The sequence below is a fragment of the Phyllostomus hastatus genome, unplaced genomic scaffold (genome assembly GCF_019186645.2).
Source record: "Phyllostomus hastatus isolate PE091 unplaced genomic scaffold, TTU_PhHast_1.1 phas_contig_348, whole genome shotgun sequence".
Taxonomy (NCBI): Eukaryota; Metazoa; Chordata; class Mammalia; order Chiroptera; family Phyllostomidae; genus Phyllostomus; species Phyllostomus hastatus.
The window spans coordinates 7,805,823-7,815,116 of NW_025333860.1; the positions used below are offsets into that span (position 1 = coordinate 7,805,823).

The 9,294-nt window shown below is 40.2% G+C and overlaps 2 protein-coding genes across 7 annotated transcripts in view; one reads left to right on the forward strand and one right to left on the reverse strand.

The window, feature by feature from the left end:
* Window positions 1-1,477, reverse strand: part of HECTD1 (HECT domain E3 ubiquitin protein ligase 1) — an 89,178-nt gene extending 87,701 nt beyond the window's left edge. For 4 of the 6 annotated variants that reach the window (XM_045841247.1, XM_045841251.1, XM_045841249.1 and 1 more), the window contains exon 1: window positions 1,158-1,476. The gene's annotated coding sequence lies outside the window, so the exon portion shown is untranslated. Of the gene's footprint in view, window positions 1-1,157 lie in introns of all 6 variants that reach the window. The other 2 variants (XM_045841248.1, XM_045841250.1) reach the window with 1 other exon arrangement.
* LOC123820427 (translation initiation factor IF-2-like) lies at window positions 592-7,795 on the forward strand. The gene is made up of 6 exons (XM_045841135.1): window positions 592-631; window positions 789-1,160; window positions 1,249-2,030; window positions 3,276-3,346; window positions 4,216-4,314; window positions 7,768-7,795. Exons 1-3 carry the CDS (start codon window positions 592-594, stop codon window positions 1,971-1,973), a joined length of 1,137 nt encoding a protein of 378 aa, XP_045697091.1. The 3' UTR covers window positions 1,974-2,030; window positions 3,276-3,346; window positions 4,216-4,314; window positions 7,768-7,795.
* Window positions 7,796-9,294: the final 1,499 nt, after the last annotated feature.

Sequence of the window (9,294 nt, forward strand, 5' to 3'; positions counted from 1 at the left end):
GCTGATTAGGTTGCTGCTAACTAGAAACCGGAGCTCTTTGTCAAAGACAGTGAAACAACCTTCAGATTCCACTATTGCTATCACTAACGTCTCTGCCAAAAAGCAAAGAACACCCTTCTAAAGGTTCTTTTTTTTTTTTTTCCAGAAAACTTCTTCCCCCTCCTCCACCCAAACCTGATCTTCAAATAAGGGTTGGATTCAGACTCTCAGCAGTTTGATCCAATCCCCTCCAAATTAGGTTTCTCCTTTAAAATTACCTTTAAATTCACAATTTTTGTTGGCTTCTCAATTTATTCACTGTTATTTTTAAGATGTCTAAATACAAATGATAATTAAATGCAAGATCCGTCTATGAATAAAGACTTGGTAAGGAATGTTGATAATCTTGTCAACCGTTCTCGAGAGTTTAAAAAGAAATGCCAAAAGTAAATGTAATGGACTAAAACCTCACGGATCAGAATTCAGAATACAGGCCAATCTAAAGGCCCTCTCTTTACCCATCCTCACAGAATGGAGCAGTTAGTTAAAAATACACACAACTAAGAACCAGCTCCAACGGGCAAGTCATTACCAAAGCTTGTAAACGCCCTGATGGGAAAAGAGCTCTGGGTCCCACGAAACCCAGCTGCAGGTGTGTGAATCCAGAAGCGGGCCCCGGTAAGCACTCAACGGCGGAAACCAGAGGGAATGACCCAACACTCGGGCCCTGCAGAGCTCCGAGCAGGGAGGCGCAGGCACCGGCTTGTTTCCAGGCACCAAACCTCCGTAAGTTAGCTTCGGGTGACCAGGAGGAGGGGGAAGTCCTGGAGGAGAAGCAGCAAGCCCCCGTGCCCGAGAGGAGGCCGCCGGACTGGGCGGCGGGTCTCCAGGGAACAGCGCCCGGAACTCTCGAGGCCCGGCGAATCGTTCCTGGCTCGGCCGGGCAGCGAACCCTCTGAAGGGCAAGGGTGGGGAGGCCGCCTTGAGCTCTAGATTGGGCAGCCAGGCCCCGCCGCGGGAGGAAAACAAAGGGGGTGAGTCGGCAGCATCCCCGCCGACCTCACCGGCGGCCGGAGTCTCGCTCCCGGCCCGTTGCCCCGCATCCAGACCTCGGCCCCCAGGCCTGGTCCTTCCGACCGCCCAGAGCACTCCTACCTCTCCGTCCCTCAAGCTCTTACCCGGTCTTGTCTTCCCAAACCGCTCCAGCCCAGCTCCAAGCAGGCCGCGGGCAGAGCCAGGCCCGGCCGCGGCCCTCGAGTTCCTAGGAAGCCGCAGGCCTCGCAGGTCGAGCCCGGCAGGCGACACAGGAAAAGCCGCGCTTCGTCCCTCCCCTTCCTCTGCGGGGTCCAGGTGACAGTGAAACGAGAGGTTCCCTCGACCAGCGAAAGCCAGCACACTTCCCGTCTCGAGCACGCGGCTCCTCAGGCCCCGCAACTCAGAGGCCCGCGCGGTGCTGCCGGCGGCGGTGGGGGGAGGCCGCGTCCATCGCGATCCTGGACGGGGAAGGGAGGAGGGTTGGGAGAGAGCTGGGCGGAGAGGCCGAGGAGGGCAGGCGAGCTCGGCAGGGGCGGAGCAAATGGGCTCTGGGGGCAGCCACCCGGCTGTCCGCCACGTGGGGCGCTGCGGAGACTCGTCGGCCAGCAGTGCCGGGTCGCCTGCGCGACCAGGGCTCTCAGGCCTCCCGGGGCTCACACACCCTTGGCCCCGTCGGCTGTCGCTTTTCTGTAGTACGTCCTCACGCCTTACGCTTTGCTGTCACTGCGAGCGCGCTGCCTAAACCTCGCACGCGGGTGCACGCAAGCCCAGCTGGTTATACAGACATTAGCGTGCTCCTGCTGAGGGCTCCATGCTGCGCTTTAAAGCTGAGGCCCAACCTGTGTTTGTCGAGTATCCCACCCCGGCGACCCACGAGCCTCCGCTCCTCCCCGCTGGTCGTTCCTTCTCGTGCAAGGAAGTGCGTCGCTGGAGGAAAGGTGTCTCTCTCCGGTCCCTGAAGACAAGCCACCCGTCAGAACAACCAGAAAGAAAATCTTGGACCACAACCCTGCAAAGTAAATACGAGTATTATCTCTATTATACAGATTTGAGAATTGAGGCTCCAAAAAGCATAAATTCAGGCCCAATGGCGTTCCAATAAGCAGTAGCACCAAAAGTGTGCCTTTGAGTCTTTCCTGCGGGTGGTGGTCTCAAGTATGTCCGTGCTTATTTCCTTAAACGTTTTCTTTTACATGCATTGGAAATGAAATATTGCTTATAGGATGTAGTTGGAAATATTTAGGATGTAATTAATTGGAAATGTGAATGTCACTTTTTCTTTAAGAAATCAATCCCTCGGTTTGTGAGATAAATCTATGCCCCAGACACTCCCACTGTACGTTTTCATCTTCTAAACAAAAGTGAAATTACAAGATTGTATTTGAGACATGTTTCATTAAGAAATCAGAGAAGCTGCTTCATACAGTTGAAGAACTAGCATTTTGGAAATTACAAATTTTTATTTCAGGTATGTTTAAGCACATGTGACCCTGTCTCAGGTAATGGCCCCTAGGTCTCCTGTTAACAAATCAAGAGAAAAGGGTAGAGGATTCCACCATCTTGTTGCAACTTCAGAACATTAGAATAATTAGTTGCGAACTATGAATGTGACTTGGAGCTGCCAGGAAAATCTTCAGGAAGGAAGTGGCATTCCTTCTGGACCTTGAAGATGGGGTAGAAAGTGGACACAGCAAGGGAAGGAAAAGATTACAAGCAAAGCTTGATATGTTCTGAAGTAAATGAAAGTGGACCTGTGCCTTAAGCAAAGAACTCAGCGAAGAGAAGGAGAGGATCAGGGATAAAGTATGCAGGCCCTTGAATGTGGGGACAGGCAAAATTTAGGCTAACGTAACTAAGAAATTCTGAAGTAGAACATTGACTGGAAAAATTAGAGTCTTAGAAAGATTGACTTATAAGGCAAGTGTGTCCAGAATAGCTAAAAGGAGCTACCTACAAGGAGATTAGCTGGAAGGTTGCTGAAATCCTCCAGTGGTGCAGAAAGGAAGGGCCTAGGTATTGGCAATAAGAATGGAGAGGAGTGCCCGCTTCAACAGCACATACACTAAAAAACAATAAACTAAAATTAGAACGGTGCAGTAAAGATTAGCATGCCCCCTGCTCACCAATGATACACAAATTCATGAATGTTCCATAAAAAAGAATAAAAAGAAAAAGAATGGAGAAGAAATAAATCTTAAAAATACTTTAACAAATATATTGGAATTTAAATGATTAACTTCAATTTATTTTTTAACCTACAGGGAGAAGCTAGCAAAATGATGATACTCTTAACAGAAAATAGAAAGAGACTACTCTTCACTAACTTTTTAAGGTATATTTTCCTTTGTTCCCCCAACATCTCCATCCCTACTTCTTACCACCAAAATTAATTACCATAATGTGCTTCAAAGAAATCTTACTATTATTTTTTTTAAATGGTGTGGCCCTGACTGGTGTTGCTCAGTGGTTTGAGCGAGCCAGTTGGATTCCCCAGACAGAACACATGCCTGGGTTTCCAGCCAGGTCCGAAGTTGGGGGCATGGGAGAGACAATGAATCTTGATGTCTCTTTCAAGTCTCTCACACATTGTTGTTCTCTCTCCCTCTCTTTTGCCCTTCCTTTCCCTCTCTCTAAAAATAAATAAATAAATATCTTTAAAAAATGAAGACACTTGTTTTTTTTTTAAATGCTGTGACTTTGTGATTTTATTATTATAACATTTTAAATTCACATATGAGATCCCAGAACAAGAGCATTAAAAGACAGGAACAAAATCACCCTGGCCAGTGTGGCTCAGCTGTTTGGAGCATTGTCATATAACTTGCAGGTTCAGTTCCCCATCGATGTGCATAACAGAGGTAGCTGATTCTCACATCAATGCTTCTCTCTCTCTCCCTCCCTCCCTCCCTTCCCTTCCCTTCCCTTCTCTCTAAGCATGTACTCTGGTGAGAATTAAAAATAATAAAAAATAAAATAAAAAAAATTTTAAAGAATCAACCAATGAATGCATAAATAACTAACACACTGATGTTTGCCTCTCTTCCTCTCTCTCTATGAAATGACCCTTTTATCTTTAAAATATATTCTTTTTTGGCTCTAGAAACAATTTTTGTCTTAAAATCTATTTTGTCTAATACTAGTATAATTACTCCAGCTCTCTTTTGGATACTTCTTTATGTTATATGTTTTCCTTTTTTTCAGTTTGTCTTTTGTAGATGGCATATAGTTGGATCACTTTTGTTTACCCATTCTGCAAACTTTTGACTTTTGATTGGAGTGTTTAGTCAATTTACAATTAATGTAAGTATTAATTTTTATCTACCATTTTTCTATTTGTTTTCTGTGTGTCTTATGTCTATTTTGTTCTTCTAATTCTATATTACTTTTTTCTTTTGTGTTAAATAGTTATTTTCTGTTATATCCTTTAAGTCCTTTGTCATTTCTCTTTCTATATATTTTTTAAAGATTTTATTTATTTATTTTTAGAGAGAGGGGAAGGGAGAGAAAAAGAGAGGGAGAGAAACAGGTCCAAGAAAAACATCAATTTGTTGCCTCTCACACACCCCCAACTGGGGACCTGTCCTGGGAATGAAACCTGCAACCTTCCAGTTCACAGGCCAGCGCTCAATCTTCCTGACTGGAGCCACCCCAGCCAGGGCTCTTTTTCTATATGTTTTTGAGTTTTTAGTGCTTATCCTAGGGATTACAATTAATGTCATAACTTAAAAAAAATAAAATTTTGATTAATATCAACAGAATTTCAGTTGTATACAAAAGTTTTACTCCAATACAGCTCTATTTTCTTCCCCCTTCTTCGTGCTATTATTGGCACATAAATCACATCTTTATACACTGTATATCCATCAACTCAGTTTTATACTCAGTGCTTTGTGCAGTTGGCTCTTAAGTCAGACACAGGAATAAAAGTGTTATGAACAAAAAAACATTTATACTATCTCACGTGTATATAATTTTACCAGTGCTTTACCTCATATTATCTTATTTTAGGCTACTATTAAAATTTTTCAAAATACTCAGTTTACATCTTCTGTTTCCCTCCTATTTCTCCCCTTTTCAACATTTTTTGCACTGTAATTATCTAAAGTAATGTCATTAAGTGGAAAGACTGAGCTTGGAATCAAAAGTCCCAGCATCCACTAATGTCTTTCAGTCCATTGACTGATTTTATAATCTGGATTAAGCTGTTTAGTCACTATCTGGGCTTGAATTTTCTTAACTCAAAAGTGGAGAGAATACCATCTGGCAGTATTTGATCCCTAATTTCAAATACCACTCTCTCAAGTGTAGGTCCTACCATAGACGAGAGAAGTTCCCTTGTAATTCTAGCCTAGCAGCTGATGTCCAGAAATTAGGTCAAAACCTTTATGACACTATAGATGAGTTTTGCAACAATGAAAAGAAAATGATTAAGAATAAATGAGAAATTATAAAAGCTCCTTCAGATCATCTATCACCACTTGCAATATGCTTTTCAAAAAAAATTCTTCAAGTTGCACATTGCTTTCTAGGTACATGTCTATGAAGAAAATATAACTAAAAGAATAATCTCATGAACACTCCCAACAATATCATAAGTACCTATTCCTCAGGGAAATTTATTTTAAAAATCTAGTCATAGATAAGCATAGAAATACGGATTAGGAATACCGGAGTCAGCCAGCTATTTGAAATGATTTTGTAGCAGGGGAAGGAATACCTGAGTTTTCAGAATAGATTTACTAAGTTGTTTTTGTCTCTTGTTTCCTTGGGTATAAGTTCTACCCTTCCTATCAGTATTTTTGTTTTGTTTTTAGGTAAGAAAATCATCATTTTTACCTTGGAAGTGATTTTGAACAAGCCAGGTCTTAGTTTAAAGTACCAGAATCACCATCATTAGAGTATGCAACCTAGTGACACATAAAATCTATTTTGGCCATTTTTCCTGACCCCACTAATAACAAATAATAATAACTGTGGTAAAATGAGGTGAAAAATAATTTCTCTACACCTATGGGCCAGGTATAAAACTCTTCATCATAGACGTTTAATTTTTTTTAATAAAGCAGTTACTTTGCTCTTTTTATTTATTTATTTGTTTTAAGATTTTATTTATTTTTAGAGAGGGAAGGGAGGGCGAAAGAGAGAAACATCAATGTGCTGTTGCTGGGGGCCGTGGCCCGCAACCCAGGCATGTGCTCTGGCTGGGAATCGAACCTGCAATGCCTGGTTCGCAGCCTGCGCTCAATCCACTGAGTTACGCCAGCCAGGGCTCATAGATGTTTAATTTAAGGATTGAATTTTATCAGGGATACCTAGAACAATAAGGTAGATGTTGGTGATTCATTAAACAGAAAGTGAGTTTCAGCTTTTTGCTCTTGTTGGAAACAAGTCCACATTGGAAGTAACTTCTACACTAGAGTTTTATTGGTTGATGAGTTTGTGACCACAGTAATTTCTGAATATTAATGAAAAAGAAGTCAAAGTAGATGATCTAGTTAGTAGGCATTGGTATGATTCAAACTTATATGAAGGTATTCATTCTAAGAAGCTTATTTTGTCCTCAATCTTAAGATTGAGTGGACTACCATTCTGCTAATAATTGCATAACTTTCCATATGATCCTACTAGCTTTTGCCTTACTCTCTTACACTCTTTGTAACCAAGTAAAATTAAAAGATATTTTGCTCTTCTTACACACTAAAAAAAAGCTTTAGGTGGGTATTCTTGTTTTCTTTAGCTAAAGAAACCTATGTCCTTTCATTATTTATCTGCAATCTTATTAGCAAACAAAACATTTATATTAGCCTTACTGTCCCACTGTGTACCTGGGAGATGAAAGACTCTAAAAATAACTGATCTAGCATCAGCACATAAACCGAATTACATATGCTACATATTCTCACAGATTTAATGACGTAGGTAAGGTAATATTTACTCTCAGAACAAATCACAATTAAAATTCTTACTCTCCTCTCCTTCAGCATTTTCTTCTTTCTCCCTAACCTGGGTATGGCTGGTTTATTTATTTATTTATCTACTTTCAAAGAGGAAGCTTGCAGTTTCAAGAAACAATTCATAGAACCTTTTTTTCGTAGCTTTTTCTTTTGCCAAACACATTCTGTATTGTGATATTAATGAAATTATAACAACTTTTAATAATGGGACAATCGTTTTTCCCCATTTGACCTATTTTAACCACTGAAAAAAATGTTCATGCCCTCAAAGATTTCCTTATTTCTTATTGATGGATTGATAGAAACATATTAAAAATGTTAATTCATGCCCTGGCTGGTGTGGCTCCGTGGATTGAGCACTGGCCTACGAACCAAAGGTTCGCTGGTTTGATTCCCAGTCAAGGCACATGCTTGGGTTGTAGGCCAGGTCCCCAGTAGAGGACATGTGAGAGGCAACCACACACTGATGTTTCTCTCCCTTGCATTCTCCCTCTCTTACCCTCTCCCTAAAAATAAATACATAAAATCTTTAAAAAAATATTAATTCATGGCTGCTCTGTCTATGGAGTAGCCACACTCTGTCACACTGCTTCATTAATAAAGTTTCTTTCACTTAAAGAAATAGGGGAGTGATGGGGGGAAAATGGGACAACTATAATAACAATCAATAAAATATTAAAAATATAAAAATAGTGTTTTTTTAATGTTAATTAATTTGTTCTAGTTCTTAAATGCTAAATCGTAACCATGTTTATTTGTAGCTACAACCCATAAGTGTCCACCTTTTCATTTCTTTCAGAAATAAAGCAGGAAGTGATTACTATCCCCATCTGCTTCTGATTCTTTCTTATAGGTGTGCTACCTCCCCATGTTACACAACATTGAAAAGCCTGGAAAATGCTCTCAGTGTCTTTGTAAAGTCAGTGGGAGATGTTTACACACTGAAGCTGCTGGCACTGGCATGGTGACTGGAGTCAAATGTAAACCATGACGTTTACATTCTCAATCAAATATATTATGCAATGGGTAGCAATGGGCACTGTGTGAAAGGTTGCCTAATAAGCCGGCCAGGATTAGTCAGCTTCTTGTGGTGAAGTGTGTGTAACCAAGATACAGGAGTTTGTTGTTGATGGAAAGATAGGCTGGCCAATGCCAGAAACAAAAAGTGGGGGAAATTCAACTCTTGGCACACAGATGAATCTTAGCATAAGCTAAGGCATTTGTTCTCCCAGGTGCAGAGGCTGAGGGGCTACTGAGAAACATCTGCAGGAAAAATGTTGTTTTCTGACTTTTTATTGTTTTCCTTGAAAGCTTTCCCCTACATGAAACCTTAGAAGCCAATACAATTTCTGGCATGTTAAATTATGGTGGAACAAAAAGAAAATGCTTTCTCAGAAAAACCTTTTTTCTTTTTGTAATAAAAAGTTTAATTATTAAAAATACAGGCCCTGGCTGGGTAACTCAGTTGGTTAGAATTTTGTCCTGATAAACCAAGTTTGTAGATTTGATCTCCAGTCAAGGCACATACCAGAGACAACCAATGAATGCATAAATTAAATAGAATAACAAAATGTTTCTCTCTCTCTCTCTTTCTTTTTTCCTCTCTCTCTCTCAAGTCAATAAATAATTTTAAAAAAATAACCACACTAAAGAAAATTAGAAAAACAAAGCAAGGGTGAAAATACTCATAATCCTTTTGCCAACAACCAACCAATCACCGTATCATAATAGCATACATTCTTGTTCCCTGAACTGTTTTACCTGGTTGTAATCACACAAAAAATTCTGTCATATGATTTTCAGTTACTTCTTATAAGCTTTTTTCCCCACAGTGCTATGTAACCACCTTTAAAATAACTAAGTAACATTACATTTAGCATATAGTTGAACCAATGTTCACTTTAACCATTCCAACAAATGAGCTGTTTCTATTTCATGCTGTTGTTGTTATAAATAACACTGAAATAAATATAACTTGAAATATAGCTTTTTATGTATAAAATTCTTTTAAACTTAAAGTGGTTTATATCAAATACAAAACATATGTGTAAGCCTATATGAGCAGCTGTAAGATTAATAATAAAATGAATAGCCAAGTAACCACTTCCAATTTAAGAAATAAAGCATTGCCTGTAACTTAAAAGCCTGCTTGTGTGCTTCTCTTCCATCACATCTGCTCTCTTCCACCCCTATGGAAATAATCACTAGCCTAAATGTTTTGTTTACTTTTTAAAAGATTTTATTTATTTAATTTTAGAAAGAGAGGAAGGGCGGAGAAAGAGGGAGAGAAATATCGATATGTGGGAGATGACATCAATGCGTTGCC

Bases quoted from the DNA above. Each gene is read 5' to 3' on its own strand.
- LOC123820427 (XM_045841135.1), top strand. From the start codon at position 592: ATGGGAAAAGAGCTCTGGGTCCCACGAAACCCAGCTGCAG. The intron at 632-788 runs GTGTGTGAATCC...TCGGGTGACCAG, and splicing joins CCCACGAAACCCAGCTGCAG to GAGGAGGGGGAAGTCCTGGA. The intron at 1,161-1,248 runs GTCTTGTCTTCC...GTTCCTAGGAAG, and splicing joins GTCCCTCAAGCTCTTACCCG to CCGCAGGCCTCGCAGGTCGA.